At 37.8% G+C, this 18,865-nt stretch overlaps 1 protein-coding gene across 1 annotated transcript in view; it reads left to right on the top strand.

Moving 5' to 3' along the window:
* syn2b (synapsin IIb) overlaps positions 1-16,623 on the top strand; it is an 87,190-nt gene extending 70,567 nt beyond the window's left edge. The window contains exons 8-13 of the mRNA XM_056467767.1: positions 860-934; positions 1,296-1,398; positions 6,000-6,152; positions 7,814-7,880; positions 12,171-12,771; positions 15,665-16,623. Of these exons, the coding sequence (XP_056323742.1) occupies positions 860-934; positions 1,296-1,398; positions 6,000-6,152; positions 7,814-7,880; positions 12,171-12,771; positions 15,665-15,794 (1,129 nt within the window). The 3' untranslated portion in view covers positions 15,795-16,623. The remainder of the gene's footprint in view (positions 1-859; positions 935-1,295; positions 1,399-5,999; positions 6,153-7,813; positions 7,881-12,170; positions 12,772-15,664) is intronic.
* The last annotated feature ends 2,242 nt before the right edge of the window (positions 16,624-18,865 follow it).

The following is an 18,865-nucleotide window of genomic DNA, read 5'->3' as shown; positions in this document are numbered from 1 at the left end:
GTAGAAAGCAGAGTCTAGTGGATGTGTCATCTGACACATACTGTACAACAAAATGAATGCTAGGTAACATATTTAATATTCGCAAAGCTTTAGAAAGCACCCTCTAGTGGATTTGTCATCTGAAATGTACAATAAAACGTACCCAGAGCAATGAATTTTATATTTGCAAAAATGTTAGCAGCATCCTCTAGTGGGTTTATCATCTAAAACTGAAATAAAATGTACCCTAAGTAATGTATTTAATATTCGCAAAAACATAGACAGTGCCCTCTAGTGGATTCGTCATCTGAACTGTACAGCAAAACATATGCTAAGTACCGTATTTCCTATTTGCAAAAATGTAAACATCGCCCTCTAGTGGATTTGTCATCTGAAATGTGCAATGACATGCACCTGGAGCAATGTATTTTGAGTTTCGCAAAAATGCAGGCTGAGGCATGTATTTCCAGTAAGCCCGGGCTGTTGTTATGCCTGGAAGACCATGTTAAAATGAAATAAATAAAATCTACTAAGTTTAAAACCAAAGACTTTCTATAAAGCTCATGGTTTGAGTGACTGTACAATACTGATGATAGATATGCCGATTGTTTACCATGATAGCTGTTTATTGTCTTTATGGTTGTCAACTGCAGATATCTTTTTAAAATGAATGATCTTCAAAACCAAACTCATGAATGATTGCTGAGGCTGTCAGGCATCAAGAATATCATAAATAAATCATATAACATTATGTTTTGTGTGCCATGCTAGATCTCTTCAGAAGCCATTCAATGGTTTCTGGAGGAGTACTGCTGCGATAATGGTTGTTTAAATCAATGCACAGACTGAATGTGACGTGATAAATGGTCTGAATCCACAGGAGAACATCCATCTCAGGCAACTGGAAATCAAACACTGGATCTGCCATGCTGGAGCAAGTGGCCATGACTGACAAGTGAGTAAGACAGATGAACACACTGAGCTAGCGCAGGTAGACAGACTCAGAGACGTGTGTTTTATTGAAACTGATAGCTCTTGGTGCTGAAACACTGCTAAAATACGCTTTAAAGGGGAACTAATATGTCTATTTTTACAAGATGTAAAAGAAGTATCTGATAAGTCTAGAGGGTGTAGTAAAGTTTCAGCTCAAAATACCACACAACTAATGTTTCTAACTCTCTGAAACTCACCCTTTATTTTAAAGTTTTCAATATTGAAGTATTGTAATAGTATCGGAGTATTGAAATGAATGCATATCTGTGAATGAGTGTGTGCTGTCTATCTGCGATTTGCTTTAGCATGTGGTTGTCCTGCAGGTATAAGCTGTGGGTGGACACCTGTGCTGATGTGTTCGGAGGACTGGAAATCTGCGCTGTTAAAGCCATACATGGAAAGGACGGGAAGGATTATATCACTGAGGTGAGAGAAATCACACGAATAAATAATGAATACAATATTGTTTTTGAACCCTAGAAACGTGTATTATGCTGTATTTGTTATAGTATTTACAACTGTTTGTTAATGAATGCTCCAGCATACTGTATTATTAACTATCGTGAACTGATAAACTGTAGTACAATTTAGATTTTACTACAGTAAACTGTGGTGTATTGCAGTAATGTACTCTATAAATGTAGGATACTACAGAATTGGGTTATTTGTTTATGTTACTATAGTTGTTACCATAGCAACTGTAGAATCGCCACAGTAGATCAATTACTGTAGTGGTTGTTTCTATAGCAACTGTAGAACCACATTGTGTTACCATAGCAACTATAGAATCACCACAACAGATCAATTACTGTAGTTGTTACCATAGTAACTATAGAATCAGCACAACAGATCAATTAGTGTAGTTGTTGTGTTACCATAGCAACTGTAGAATCCCCACAACAGATCGATTTCTATAGTTGTTGTGTTATCATAGGAACTGTAGAATCACCACAGCAGATCAATTACTGTAGTTGTTGTTTCTATAGCAACTGTAGTATCACATCGTGTTACCATAGAAACTATAGAATCACCACAACAGATCAATTACTGTAGTTGTTACCATAGCAACTATAGAATCACCACAACAGATCAATCACTCTAGTTGTTGTGTTACCATAACAACTGTAGATTTCGTGTTGTTACCATAGCAACTATAGAATCACTACAACAGATCAATCACTGCAATTGTTACCATAGCAACTACAGAATCACCACAGCAGACCAATCACTGTATTCGTTACCATATCAACTATAGAATCACCACAACAGATCAATTACTGTACTTGTTGTTACCATAGCAACTTTAGAATCACCACAACAGATCAATTACTGTACTTGTTGTTACCATAGCAACTGTAGAATCACCACAACAGATCAATTACTGTAGTTGTTGTGTTATCATAGCAACTATAGAATCACTACAACAGATCAATCACTGCAATTGTTACCATAGCAACTACAGAATCACCACAGCAGATCAATCACTGTATTTGTTACCATAGCAACTATAGAATCACCACAACAGAACAATTACTGTAGTTGTTGTGTTACCATAGCAACTGTAGAATCAAAACAACAGATTTATTCAAGTGCATTTGCTTTAATATAGTTCAAAACACTGCAGCATTTACTTTAAATTACTATATTATTATCTTATATGCAGTGTTAAACCTCTTCATAAGGGGGGACAGAGAGCCAGACACTGTGCTGACCGCAGTCAGAGTATTCATATCCTAGGAAACAGAAGAGTGAGAGCATATTTGTGAGGTTTCCAAAAAACAAACACAAAACCCTGACAAATCTGTTGACCATGTCTGAGGCTGTTTACTTGTATTTGACAAGAGCTCAAGAAAACAAAAGCGCACACTTAAGAGCAAAGATTCACTGTAATTATCTAAACCTGGCCTCAGTCTCATAATGAAGATACTGCAAGGATTGAACACGTTTAATACATAAAAAAAATAGTTTGACTTTATAATAGTATATAATAGTTTGATCTTTTTTATCATATTGATATTTAGATGGCCCAACATCCAGATCCAGATCAACCTGTCACTCACATATGATAAGCCACAATCATCCAATCAGTGATGGACAAAATCAAGCCCCGCCTACATTTGTCAACACATCAGAGAAGAAAACCCTGTAGTAACGTCTGTTTCAGGAGAAATTTCAAGAAAAATGTATCTCAGTAAATTCTGGCTTAAAGTTACTTTAATTCAACCAGTAATTTCTTTGACTGGAAATGACACAGGCTGGTCCCAAAAGATAATAAGATAAAGCACAAGTGGCATCATTGTGGAAAATAAAACGTTCTTAGCTTTTATTTACCCTTGAACAAAAAGTGACACACCTAAAATTATTCACACCCTTCTCAATAAATCTATTTAAAAGCCTTTATAGGCTATTACGGCAATCTAACGCTTGCTAGAATTGCTGACCAGCTTTTTGCATGTCTCCACCGGTATTTTTGCCCATTTATCTTTAGCAATGAGATCCAACTCTTTCAGGTCTCCTTGCTCACCCTGATCTTTAGATCTCTCCAGATTCTCAATTGGGTTTAAGTCAGGACTCTGCCTGGGCCACTGCTAACCATTTCTTCACCATTTTTTGCTGTGCGTTTTGGGTCATTGTCATCCTGAAATATCCACTGGTGTCCAAGGCCAAGTTTAAATGAATCATTTTATAATAAATACATTAAAATTAAATGTTGCTGAGTTCAAATCATTCCGCGATGTCGAAGGTTTATCACTGACTTTTGTTATGATGTCTGAATAATGTTTTTTGGGAGTGTTTATGCACAATAATGGGATAATTCTTGATCTCACAAGAGAATAACAAACACAAACACTCCTCATTCCCAGCTTTCAGTAAATGCAGTGGTTAAAAAAAGACAATGTTTTGAATTTCCATGATGGAAGGATGTGGTCACGATGGCCACAATGACAGAATGGTGAAATCCACTCATTGTCCACAAGAAAAACACACATCATTCTTCCCTTCAGCGTATCAAATTTAGATATGTATATATATTTAAAAATTGGCTTCAGGATCCTCACAAAATGATCTGCTGTCAGATGTCTGCTCAACAAGCTGCTTGGGCTTCATTATGGGAGATTTGGTAATAGTGGTGTTGCTATGGAAACTGTTTTCTATGTTCGCACACTGAATGGGTGTCAGTGAGAGTGAGAATACACACTGCAGTGTGGACATTACATGCATGCATCAGATGCATATCCATTCATACATGCACAGAAGAAAAATAAGCGCCATTTCAATTATATATATATAATATAAAATATATATTTAACATCAATAAACTATTATACAGATGAAGACAAATTGGTAACACTTTATGTTGATGCTCCATTTGAGTATTAGTAGACTGACTGTTTAATATCTGCTGATACTGCTCCTTCAACAGACATTTAACTGACTATAAGAAACTTATAGCCTTATAAACTTAAACCCCACCTAACAGTCTACTTATAATCTAATGAAAATTAGTTGGCATGAAGGAGCAAGGGAACTTCATTTAACAAGCAGACCATCAAAATAAAGTGTGACAGACAAATTCACTCACCCTCCTGAGAAATTTGTATTCTTTTTTAAATATTTTCAAGGACAAGAAAAAGTATTTCCTATAATATTTTTTATATGGAGTATAAGTTTTATTGTTTTGCTGGAATTAAAAATATATTTAAATCTGATAAGATCAATATTGTTAGTCTCAAGATTTTTTGATTACCTAAAACACCTAGCTAAGCCTTCAAATATCACTACAGTTTTCCTCAACTGCTTTGGCACATTTTTCAAAACAGACTTAACATTCTCTAAACCGTGAGTGCAAATCTCAAAACTGTTTGCTGGAACTTCAGAACTTTATAGCATGTCTGCAAAATGTAGTTACTCCCCCAAAACATTTCAGTCATGCTTCAAAACCTCGTAACTGTGTCTGGAATTTGGCCAAGGCCACCAAAACATCGAGTGTACTTGTCATCACGTGAGCCACACTGCTCAAAATGATGAGTTGTTTTATTTCACCTTGACAGTCAACCATGGAAATTCAAGTTTAAATATCTGATATTTATTGAGTTCAGTCAGTAGTACATAGAAAAGAAATATATGAACCTTTGTATTTATACAGTACATTTATTTGTGTATAAATGTATTACATGCAAAATTGCAATTTTGCTTGTCAAATTACTACATATATATTCCTTATGATAACACAAAAACACATAAAACTACAAAATATCATCCATGAAAATGTTCAAAAAGTACCAAAAAGTTGGTAGCATATATATATATATATATATATATATATATATATATATATATATATATGTGTGTGTGCTATCAAGCTTGATTGATAAATAGATAACACAAGTTGTATTGCGACTTGAGGTCATTTACCAATGTAGCAGACATTACAAATAACATCAGTGTCAGATATTCATGGTGTAAACATGTGCATATACAAATGTTTGAAAACTGAACACATTGTTTTGAGTGTGATGGCTTACACAATGAAGAATGATCGAGAAGTTGTGAAGAGTTTGACAGTTTAAATGAGAATCGACTCCTCAGTTTTGATCAACAAGCCATATGCATATAGTTTTTGTCCAAACTACAGACGACTGTACTATTTGTTTGCACACATGTGCCAAAGCATTTGCAATGTGCTTAAATCAATCAGAAATGCCACTCTGGAGTGAAAAATAAGCGAATTGTTCAGAGATCTAAATAAACATTTCAACCGAGAATTGAGCCAAAGCAATTGAGGAAACTGTAAGCTGAACACTATCTTGCAAAATAAAATTATGCACTGTCATCATGGCAAAGACTAAAAAAAATTCAGCAAAACACACACACACACACACACACACACACCAAACTTTGCATTTTTATTCTGTCTATATTCTGATGTGTGATAACTTTTACACTTTTACTCATATTCACATTACACAAAGTAATGTTATACCCTGTTATATGTGTGACCCTGTGTGTGTGTGTGTGCTCTGTAGGTGGTGGGCTCCTCGATGCCTCTGATTGGTGAACATCAGGTGGAGGACCGTCAGCTGATCACCGCCATCGTTTTGGCCAAAATGAACCACGAATCCAGCCGCATATCAGTGTGTTCCCAACAGAGACCTGCAGCCACCGTACAACCTGCACAGGTACAGCAACACACACACACACACACTGCCAACAAACACTGTAAAAAATCTCTCTAAATTAGCAGTTTTCTGTATTTTGTGATTCATGTTTTCATTTCTGCTGTTGAAGTGCATCATGGGATTTTTATCTTTCTTCCAACAAATTTGAACCTGTAAAATTAGTAAAAAGTGAGTTTTAATGATCATGTGTAATAGTGTGCAGTGCTATATTGTGTGTGTTGGTGTTGTATATTACACTACAGAAACCTTGTAATAAACTGCAGCACATTTTCTGTTATTTTACACATATATTTCTCTAGATATTATTTCTTATATATTATATTATTATTTTAAACCACTAAAATGTCAGTAAAAGTCACTTTGTTAAACTGTAGAGTTGAATTTTCAACAATAAAAGTGGACAGAGCAGAGATCAACATCCCATAATGCAATTCACCACCGTAAATAAACATATAAATATCACAAAATATGGAAACTGTTCATTAACAGATATTATTTACAGATTCCCCATCATTTAACATGTTTATTTACTCATGAAAATGTGTGTAAATATAAAAAAGAAAAATAAGAAAGAAAAACAGACAGACTAATAGACAGACAGACAGACAGACAGACAGACAGACAGACAGACAGACAGACAGACAGACAGAGAGATAGATAGATAGATAGATAGATAGATAGATAGATAGATAGATAGATAGATAGATAGATAGATAGATAGATAGATAGATAGATAGATAGATAGATAGATAGATAGATAGATAGATAGATAGATAGACAGAGATAGATAGACAGAGATAGATAGACAGATAGATAGATAGATAGATAGATAGATAGATAGACAGACAGACAGACAGACAGACAGACAGACAGACAGACAGACAGACAGACAGACAGACAGACAGACAGATAGACAGATAGATAGATAGATAGATAGATAGATAGATAGATAGACACAGACAGATAGATAGATAGATAGATGGATAGATAGATAGATAGATAGATAGATAGATAGATAGATAGATAGATAGATAGATAGACAGACAGACAGACAGACAGACAGACAGACAGACAGACAGACAGACAGACAGACAGACAGACAGACAGACAGACAGATAGATAGATAGATAGATAGATAGATAGATAGATAGATAGATAGATAGATAGATAGATAGATAGATAGATAGATAGATAGATAGATAGATAAATAATTAGTTTCTGTATAGTTTTCTGTCTGTCCAGTGCTGCCCCCTGCTGAGGAGTAGCAGAAATGCAGTCTCAAATCTTTACATTTTATGTAGGCAAATTCGCAGGTGTGCGTGTGCGTCTGCATGCGTGTGTGACATATCAGGACACAAAAGTGTACAAAGTCATTGGCCTGTTACAGGGATTACAGGAGAAGTTGAATTAAGAGGAGATTGCTCGAGTCCCCATTTCTCAAGATGCTTATAAATCATACAGAATGAGGATTTTTATTTTGTCAGAAAGTAAAAACTCACTCTTTGCTGTAAGAGGTCGTGTTAGAGGTGTAGGGTTGGGCAATGGAGATAGAAAATACAGTTTGTACAGTTTAAAACCAATGGAAACTGATGGAATGTCCCCACAATTCACAAAAACAAACGTGTGTGAATGTGTTTCTGCATGTGTGTGTGTCTCCACAGAGTCCTGCCTTAAAAGAAAGCCTGCCTGAGCCCAGCAAGACCCCGGGTCAGCGTCCCCCTCCTCAAGGTTGTTTACAGTATATTCTCGACTGTAATGGAGTTGCGGTCGGACCAAAACAAGTCCAGGCAAAATGATTTGAGCCGCCACAGAAAGCCGGTTTAATCGCGAGTAAAGCAGAGCTCAGTGCAGTGTTTGAGGTTGAGCTAGCAGTGTGTGCTCTTCACGATCTGCCCTGATGTCTGACTGTGTGCTTGCGCTGTTGTCTGTGCTGTTCTGTCATCGTTGGCTGTCAGTAGTGTGTTTTTCAGGGCTGTTGCTGCAGTGAAGAACCGTTTTCTCTGTGCCTACGCAAAAGTCCAGTGCAGTGCTGTCTAATGTGCTCAATATCACATATCTGGGATAATTAATACACTATACTGTGAAAAATACCTGTTAATTAGCATATTTTCAGTTTATTTACAGTGGTGAACTGCATTATGGGATGTTGATCTCTGCTCTGTCCACTTTTATTGTTGAAAATTCAACTCTACAGTTTAACACATTGACTTTTACTGACATTTTAGTGGTTTAAAATAATATAATATATGAGAAATAATATATAGCTAAATTTCTCTGGCCCAGCTCTGGCCCACACAATCAGCTTTTGCGTGGCCCACATGCTGCAGTAAATTACGGTACATGACTAGACCAAGTCTGGCTTCCAGACAAGGGTCAAACATAAACCATATCTGGGCCAAGTCTCATCCAAGTTAATAACCCATAACTGGACCTGAACTGGGCCAGATATGATACATGTTTGGCCATTGTCTGAAATCCAGACTTGGTGTGTCACGACTGCAATGAAATTGTGCAGTGGGTAGCACAATCGCCTCACAGCAAGAAGGTCGCTGGTTCGAGCCTCGGCTTGGTCAGTTGGCATTTCTGTGTGGAGTTTGCATGTTCTCCTCGTGTTGGTGTGGGTTTCCTCCGGGTGCTCCGGTTTCCCCCACAGTCCAAACACATGCGCTATAGGGGAATTGGGTGAGCTAAATTGTCCGTACTATATGAGTGTGTGTGTGAATGAGTGTATATGTGTTTCCCAGTGATGGGTTGCAGCTGGAAGGGCAACCGCTGCGTAAAACAACGTTGATCAAGCTCCCCTAATGCACTTCAAAACCAGAAATAAACCAGCAACAATACGGAAAACTGCTCATTTCTAAATATTTTTTACAGTGTAGCTATTTACTGTCTTTGCTTTCGCATATGTGTGTGTATGTGTCTGAGCGAGTGTGTGTGTGTGTGTGTGTGATATTGTTTTTTTAATATTCATTTTAATGTAGTGTTTGGGGTTTTGCATGAGTGCTGTGTCAGTCCACGTGTTCACATCCTGAATACATGCTGTGTATTCAAACCTTTATTATTATTATTTCATTACAGTGTTGTGTTTTTGGTATTTCCAGCATGATTTGTAATGATGTGTTGGAGGTGATTCTTTGGTACTGTTTTGTTTTCCAGCTTAATGAACTGTGATTATACTGTATGAGGAGGCCGGGGCTTTTGAAGAGTTACGTTCCAACTCAAGCCTCAGTTTTAGGATCAGCTTTAATGAATGTTTCGGATTAGGCTAGATTTAACACGACCTCTCGACTGTCAGCGTATACTGTATTTATTTCAGAGCAATAGAAATCCTACTGTAGTGGAAAAATGGGTGAATCACTGTAAAACCCTGTCATGTTAATATATCACAACAAAATCTAAATAATAATAAAAATATTAAAACCTTTTTTTCTGCATTGCAGATTTTGCAACAAGTTCATTATTAATCAAATTTAAGAAAACAATTAAATAATAATACAATGCAACACATTGATGTTCCCAAAATAAACTTTGATTGATTGATTGATTGATTGATTGATTGATTGATTGATTGATTGATTGATTTATTATTAGAATTTTATTTTATTTTGATTTTGTTGAGAAATGTCACGTTTCATGATATTCACCCAAATAATAAACTCTTCCTACATGAATAGATGTTATAGTCATTTATAGCAAACATTCATGTTTTTGAACCATACTAAAGTGCATTATATTGCAGTATTTACTACTAACGCTCCAGCATACTGTCGTATTGACTATATTGAACCCAGTAATTGTAATAAATACTGTAATATATTTTGTTTTTACTACAGTAAACTGTGGTGTATTGTAGTATAACATACCCTATAGTTGAAGAAAACTACAGTATTGAGACGTTTGTATATATTACTATAGCTGTGTTACCATGTTAACTGTACAATCACCACAACAGATTAATTACTGTAGTTGTTGTGTTACCATAGCAACTGTAGAATCACCACAACAGATAATTATAGTAGTTGTTGTGTTACCATAGCAACTGTAGAATCACCAGAACAGATTAATTACTGTAGCTGTTGTGTTACCATAGCGACTGTAGAATCACCACAACAACACGTTAATTACTGTAGTTCTGTTACCATAGCAGCTATAGAATCACCACAACATATTAATTATGGTAGATGTTGTGTTACCATGGCAACTATAGAATTACCACAACAGATTATTTACAGTAAATGTTGTGTTACCATGGCAACTGTAGAATCACCACAACAGATTAATTACTGTAGTTGTTGTGTTGCCATAGGAACTGTAGAATCACCACAACAGATTCATTATGGTAGATGTTGTTTTACAATAGCATCTGTAGAATCACCACAACAGATTAATTACTGTAGTTAGGGTTACCATAGCAACTGCAGAATCACCACAACAGATTAATTACTGTAGTTGTTGTGTTACCATAGCAACTATAGAATAACCAAAACAGATTAATCCAAGTTCTTTACTATAGTACGGTTCAAAAACACTGCAGTATTTAGTATAAATTACTATAGTATTTTTCGTGTAGGTTTGCTGATCTCTTACAATAATGACTGTTTAAATACGTAAAAAAATTATCTCTCTCTCTAAGCCATCAACTGTGCATCATGAATGCAATGCAATTTTATAACATCGTCAAGAGGGATTTTGAATTTAAGCCATTTAGTGTGTTTTTATTCAAAGACATCGAATTCATTAAGCTATTATGGAGGTACAGATTTGGCCTTGGCATTTAAAAATGCAATAACAGTGAGCTTAAAAATACACCGTGCTTAGTGTTTTTGGACACCACTGAATGTGTAAAGAGGGAAGTGTGAGGTGTTATCAGTGTAGTGTCTGTTCTGTACGTTGATGTTTGTAACTGTTTTACCATGCAACATGCAAGATGCTATCTATAACACGTAAGAGGTTTCTATGTTCAGAGTTTCAAATATGTCCTTATATTGCATGGAAACTGTTACCTTAAGATTTGCATGCATTACCAAAGAGTGGATAAAAATATTTTTGATGTGTGAAAAGTCGAATTATTGAAACCAATGAATGTACTCGTCCAACATACTTGTGAACAATCAGATGGCTATATGCAGATGTGGCTGCCCATAGTGTGGTCTGAGCAGTTAACGTGGGTCGATTGTGCTATGCTGATGTCACTGCCTCTTTAAATCCAGTACTTGGGTTATTCCTGTGATTATTGTCTGATATAGATCTAGTCTTTCCCCCTCATGTCCAAAGTAATAAAGCTCCCATTTTCCAGACTTACTGTTCTGTGTTGCTGAATGATATTTTGGTTAACCTCATTTCAAATTGAACACCCTTTACGAAAGACATGAAGTGCTGGTGAGTGTCTTTGTAAACGTTCAAAAGGGCCAAAGCCCAGTTAAAGTGAAAAACAGGAAACACAGTCAAACAAGCAAACCCACATACAGCATCTCTCATACACAAGAAAACAAACAAAGCCCCACAATTTCCCTGCTCCTGCATGTATCGCGATGATTCTTTATGTTTGGTATAAATAAAGTACACTTACCATTTTGTTTAAAATGCACACTAATTATATCCGTAACAGATGCAATGCAAAACATTCCGAACAAGGCCAGGGGTGAAAACCTAAATATGCAGTCTTTGTTCAAAAGATGGTGCATGCAGCCTCTGGGTCTTGGTTCTTTTGTGTGCATGATCCATTGTTGTGAACCTGCAGCTATTCCTCTCCACATCCACACCCATAAGACTGCTGCAAGCTAACTGTCCTGTCTGTTTCATTCTGCTTGTTTGAAGCCATTATTTTGCTTTGTGAACCTGAATATCTTTACCTTGGGTGATAACCTTTGTATGGTTACTTTGGCCAGTCTTGGGGGTGCCTTTCTTTTTGATCATAAATCATGCAAAGTTTCCGGTGCTGGATTTAAAACCTTCTTGCCAGATTAAGCATTTTGCAAAATGTCATAATATGATGACTCTCTTTTGTACTAAACCTAGGGGGGGCAGTGAAACCCCAAGAACCACAAGCTAAGAGTCAAGAACCTACACCTGAGCCAGTCCCTGCCCAGGAACCTGTGCCCAAAGCAGGCCCAACCCCAACTCTGCCACCCACCACGCAGCAGCCCAAACCCCAGGCTCAAGCGACACCTGAACCCACTCCTGGGAAGCCAACGGATCTGCCCCCCAAACCCCAACCTCCCAAACCTCTTCCCCCAAAGCCTGTGCCTCCGGTTCGGAGAAACTCCAAACCTCAGATCCAACCGAAGCCCCAAACCCCCCCTCCCACTAAAGCTCATCCGAAAGCAGACACAGATCAAGATCCTGGTCAGATCAAGCCAGATCCAGTCCCTGCTCAAGAACAGTCCCCAGCCAGAGTTCCCATTAAACCCCCGTCACCAGCTAAACCTCAGCTCCAGCCTAAACCAGTGCTCAGAGAGCAAGCCAAACCTGAGGCTCGAGCTCAGCCCGCTGCCCCATCTGAAGCTCCACCAGCCCCTGTTAGAGCCACTTCAGCCCCTGCTCCAGCTCCAGCCCAGACCCAGCCTCCTGTGGAGGAACAGCCGGCACAACAGCAGAAGTCAACCCATCCTCTCTTGAAGTAAGTCGCTTAACTATTGCTTCATTAAAAAGTATATTATTGCAAAGTTTGACTATTACAGGAACAAATGCTGCTCTTTACTCTAGGGGTGCACAATCATTCTCCTGTTAATGTATAGATACTGCTGAATCCCATTTTAAAAGATACCCAAAACTATGCATTTACTGGCAGTGGTAAAATTAAAACTGTGAAACATGCCAGATAACATGATAGTTGAAGAAGCGTTGCAACTCTTGCATAGCAAAATCAATGAGGAACCGGCTAATTATGTGGTGCAAATATTTAGCACCTAGAGAGTCAAGCCCTGTATAGCTTAGTTCCAGATCTGCTCCTGCTCATATAAGGGAAAATATGGCGATCAATCTGGGAATATATATTAGCCTTGGCCACAAGCCTATCCCTGCCTCTAGTCCGAAGTCTTACCCTAACCCAGGGATGGGCAATGCCAGAAGAGTTACTCTGTCCTTAATCAAACATGCCTGGAAATTATTTTGACAAATGTTTTCACGATTGTTTGAAAACTTACAAAGGATAGTGGCCCACCAGGACTGCAGTTTCCCACCCCTACCTTAATCCCAACTTATCCCAAAAACGTGATGATGTGTGTAAGAATGGTGTAGAAACACCCACCTACACTCCCCATTAAAGATAAACCTATACCTCGATTGTTTGATTGAAATGATGTTTTGAGATCCACAAGGATGTCCTTCGTGAAATTGTGCTAACCCTCCAAAACCCCGCCTTTCAGAAAGTTTTCAATACAACTCGACTAGTTTCTAATAATTGGATCAGATGTGTTTAATAAGGGTTAAAGCCAAACTCTACAGTAGATATCTATGGTTGAGATCTGCTCCTGGATCCCCTGTATTCTGCAGAGTTTAGCTTTAGCTATGATTCAACACACCTGAAGCAGCTAATCAATCTTTTCAGGATCATCTGATAATACATGTGCTGAAACTAGTAAGAAATAAACTTTGGAGAAGGATGGGGGCCCATTAGCAGGGTTCAAAACTTTGGACGGTCGTCCTAGAGATCCTCAAATCTGACCCATGATATCCTCTTCCCTGCAGAATTTAGCTCAAACCATTAACCCAAACCGTCAAACACAGCTGAGCATGCTAATCAACGTCTCCATGATTATTAGAAAATCCCAGATAGGTGCGTTTGATCAGGGTTGGAGCTAAACCCTAGGGAAAGATTTGAGAAACCCTGCTCTACAGGAGCTGAGTTTGGGATGCTTGTGCTAAACCACTAAGCTGTATGGTTTAGTATAGTACAGTACAGTACTATTCATTATGGGTAATGGTACACCTTCTCGGTAGGATTGTACCCGTACATGCTTTATGCCAGAAAGTTGCAATCAATGTCACTTGAAAGGTGTGGAGTACACAAGAAAGTAGCAATCACTGTCCTGCATGAAGAAGCCCGTTCACTTATTGAATTTTGCATGGTCATGGTTGTTATTTCAAATGTAGATGAGCGGCAAGCATGACTAAAAAGAGAGAGGAAGCTGCATGCCTCATGCTTTTCACACGTTTTTAGATGCAACATGTGAACGAACTGGTAAACAATGAAAACGGAAGTTAAGTCTGTCCATTTTTCACATATTCAATTGAAATCGGTCCTGAGATTGGAAAAAAAAGTGCAGGGCGGTGCTTGATTTCATCCTTTGGGATTGATGGGCATTGCTAACAATCCAGAGGAAAATTGACAAATGGACCAAAGCAGGGCAGAAATGAGGCACTCATTGATAGCCCCACCCTAAATGACTGATAGTCCTGCCCTAAAGGACTGATAGCTCCGCCCTAAAGGACTGATAGCCCTGCCCTAATCCACTGATAGCCCCGCCCTAAATGACTAATGACCACCCTAAAGGCAGACCATATGACCAGAGGTGAAGAAAAGTCATTTCGAATGAGATACATATAAGAATAAGATGATTTAATTTTGAGTTCATGCTGACATTAAGTGCGTACTCACACTATGCTTTCCGAACCGTGCCCAGGCCCATTTCCCAGATCGTTTGAGCAGTGTGAGTGCTCTGAATCGGGCTCAGGCACGGTTCACTTGCCCGTCCCTGGCCTGGTTTTAAGAGGTGTGTCGACACGCTTTTAGTATGAGTGCAAAGCGTGCCTGAGCCTGAAACTGACTTGAGACATGACTTTTAAGGGACTGTTTGATATGGATTTATTAATAATTCTTACTGTCCAATGAACGCAAACTGTAGTAGTTTATTAAAGACACAAACCCCTCACTGCATGACAGCTGCACCTTCAGCAAACCTCCTCATTCCTGCAGCACGAGGACTTTATGACTGTTTATAAACGTCAAAAGAGCTGGATCTGTTCAGCGTAATATTTGACTGCGTCACCGCATCCCAAATGATATAACTAAAGTATCTCCACTGCACTGAGTGAAAGCGCTTACTGAGCAGCGCATCATCGATGACGTAAGCGTGCTCAGGCCCGAATGTAATGCGAGTGCGGGCCGTTGGGGGTGACAGGAGGGGGGATAGGCATGCTTCAGCCTGGTGCAAGGCAACTGTACATAGTGTGAGTACGCCATAAGAGTACCAAACTCTAAGGCAGGGGTGTCAAACTCAGTTCCTGGAAGGTCGCAACTTTGCTCTGACACACTTACCTGTAGGTTTCAAACAGAGCCTGAAGAACTGAATTAGTTTGATCTGGTGTGTTTAATTAGGGTTGGAACTAAACTGCAGAGCTGCGGCCCTCCAGGAACTGAGGTTGACACCTGACCTCTAAAAGAAAGTACATCTCCATGAGTGAGACTGAGCCCCTGTCTTAACCATCTTATTTTACTGAAAGTAGCTGTCCAAATGAACGTGTAGTCTCAAAGGGCTGATTTTGCTTATGTTTTGTCCACTGTTTTGCAGCAAGTCCCAGTCCTTGACCAACGCCTTTAATGCCTTCGGCGAGACCTTCCGTTCCAGCAATGAGGACGAAGCAAAGGCAGAGACCATCCGAAACTTGCGGAAGTCTTTTGCAAGCCTGTTCTCTGACTAATGACCAAATCCCAAAACCACTGAGGGTGGCCAGGGACTCGTCCGACAGATATGCATCCTGGTCTGAGGTTAACTCCATGTAGCCGTGTACATTCAACCTCTCCTCCCAACTCTGCTGTAATTCTCTGAGTGTTAATTAAGAAGGTCAGAGTGATGTACAGTGATTGTTCTCGCCAGTTGTCTACATTTTTGAGTCACTCTGCCTCAAAACACTGGGATTTATTTGAGGAGGGGATGGCGCGTAATCGATCAGTTACAGGAAGCCGGTGTACACTAAAGTCGTCTATAACCCTTCGATGTCGTAGCTGTAATGCGCTAGTGTGTTTTCTTTACTCAGAGACAAACATTTGTGACTAGTTTCCCTTGTTGATCCCCTGTAGCGTGCGTGTGTGTGGGTGTGTGCGTGTGTATATCTAGTTGCCGTGTTGTAAGCATTAGCCAGTAAGACATTAGTTCAACAATACCTCGGGATCTTTATAAACGCACTTTCCTATTCAAGTTTCCTACAATAATCGTTGCTTGGATTGGTCGGTTTCAATGCAGTGGTGGGATTTCAGTGGAACGCCTGTTGTTTTAGCGACATCCAGCTTGCATCCAGCACTTATCAACCCGTCCGGATATTCATGAGTGCCATGTTTATAGTATCTCTGCATATTGTACCGTACTGTACGTTAAACATCTCAGGAGTTTGAGTTGAGTATATGTTTATTCCGGCGTCACTCTGTTCATGTTGTGTTTTCGTTGTGCGCAGTGATATTGCTTTGCATGAGCCGGTGATAATTGTTTTCTCTGTACAAGTGTCAATAAACATGTGGCGCATCATTCCACTGACATTACGGCGTGCTCTGAGCTTCGTTCGCAGTCATTACATGTACATTCAGCTGAAGCATCGAGTGGTCACATGTATTGTTGTGCATGTATATGTAATCCTTCTTGGCAGTATTTGTTTGTTTCTTTTTATTTTTGGAACCAGCGGAACCATAAGTGCAAGACTCAATGCCCTGGCCACTTAATTATCAAAGGAAAAAATCAGCCATTTCCAGTGGTGTACAGTAACTACAAATACTCAAACTACTGTAATTGGGTAGTTTTTATAAGGAATTGTAATTTACTGAGTAGTTTTATAAATGTGTACTTTTACTCTCACTCCAAAACCTCAAGTTAATGGGTCAGATAAGGGAGACATCCAAAATATGCACTGTTGGTGTGCCTTCAGGAACAGGGTTGGTAAACACTGGTTTAGAGAATATGAATGACCAGAAGGTGGCAGTAGAGGACTAATTTATTTGTTTATAGGGATAGTTCAACCCAAAAAGTAAAGTCTGTTGTCATTTGCTCGCTCTTCACTTGTTCAAAACCTATTTATTGAGCTTCTTTCCTCTGTTAAACACACACATATATTTGCAAAATGCTGGTTGTTGGGACTCATTTATTTCCATTGTTTTTTCCTTCAAAATATTTTGTGTTCAACAGAAAAAAAGGTTTAAAAACTAAATGAGAAAGAGTCAATAGTTTGAGTGAATGATAAGTCATTGGGTGAACTATCCTTTAATCGTGAGACTGTCATAATATCCATTCCAGCTAACTAAATTAGCTAAATTTCCATTAAATACTCAAGAGCTACACAGGTTTGATGATGTAAATATAATACAATAAAACAAAAATATTGTCTGCCAAACTTGAATATTCAATTAATTATTAAATTAGAGTTTAATAAAAGGCTAGTGGTATCAGTTTGCACATATTCTCCCTAGTGAAACTGACATAACCTGATGATTTACTCTATCAAAACAGTTGTACCCACATTATTCCTCTCCATGCTTTTGTCCAGTCATATGACTGATGATTTCGGAGACTGTCATTACGTTGAGCACGTCTGCCCTTTTCCACATATTTATAAGACGGTATTTGAACTTGCGATCATGTGATACGCTGATAATATGTACTGCTGTGTCATTGCTTTTACAGAAAGGTTATGTGACTGATTTAGAGCGATGGTTAGAGGAATATCTTAATACTTCACTAAAGAGAACTAAATATGATTGATTCATTTATTGAGTCTGTATTTAGAGATCTATAAGGAATTGTTTAGTCCTGCCACAATTACATAAAACGAAACGTGCATTAGGAATTTTTATTAGTTATTAATTAGTTGTACAGTTTTGACATGTGTCAGTAAAATCTGGTATTTGGCCAAATGCCTAAATTTAGATTTGGTGCTTGAAGCTTTTATCGCTGAGTTGACAACAGGTGGAGGAGATCGGTAGTGGAGTTATGTAAACTTAATTTGGCGTCGCTTTCTGCGGCTCTTCCGCATTGCTCCATGTGTTCCAAAGGTGCTCCTGATGGGAGGAGGAAAGATGGCTGTGTCTCAAAACATACACAGCTCTCTAACTAGACAGTATTCAGAATTTAGGCGCATTTTTAAAGAGTAAACAAAACTATTTTGAAAACATTTAGTCATCATCCAATGAATAACTTCGTGGCTAGAATCACATTTAGAATCCTTAATAATAATAATAATAAGAATAATAAGAATAATTATTATTAATTATTTTATTTTATACTATTTTATTTTATTTTATTAGAATGTTTATAATTAATTCTGAATGTTCAATAGATTGATTTTGGGCATCAAAGCCACGCGTGGAATTAACCACACACTATATATTTATTTTTAGATTCCGTTTTATACTATATAGATTCTCAAAATCAGAAAAGTAAGGGTTATTAGTTACCATGACTAAATTAATTACTAATAACTTTAATTAACTAACTAGTAACTAATAACTTTTAACAGTTATTATATGTAGCCTAGCCATAGCTTATAGAATAGTGTACATTTTTAAAATCAAATTATAATTTACAATAATAGTGGCCGTGAATAATAATAATAATAATAATAATAATAATAATAATAATAATAATAATAATAACAATGATAATAATAATAATAATAATAATAATAATAATAATAATAATAGTAGCATATTAAAAATGTTTATATTTAAATACATTGGTGTTCAAAAAGCGCGCGATATTATTATAGCGACATTAATACACCGAACTGAT

This window comes from Danio aesculapii, chromosome 11 (genome assembly GCF_903798145.1).
Source record: "Danio aesculapii chromosome 11, fDanAes4.1, whole genome shotgun sequence".
NCBI classification, from domain to species: domain Eukaryota; kingdom Metazoa; phylum Chordata; class Actinopteri; order Cypriniformes; family Danionidae; genus Danio; species Danio aesculapii.
This window is presented reverse-complemented; position numbering and strand designations above follow the sequence as displayed.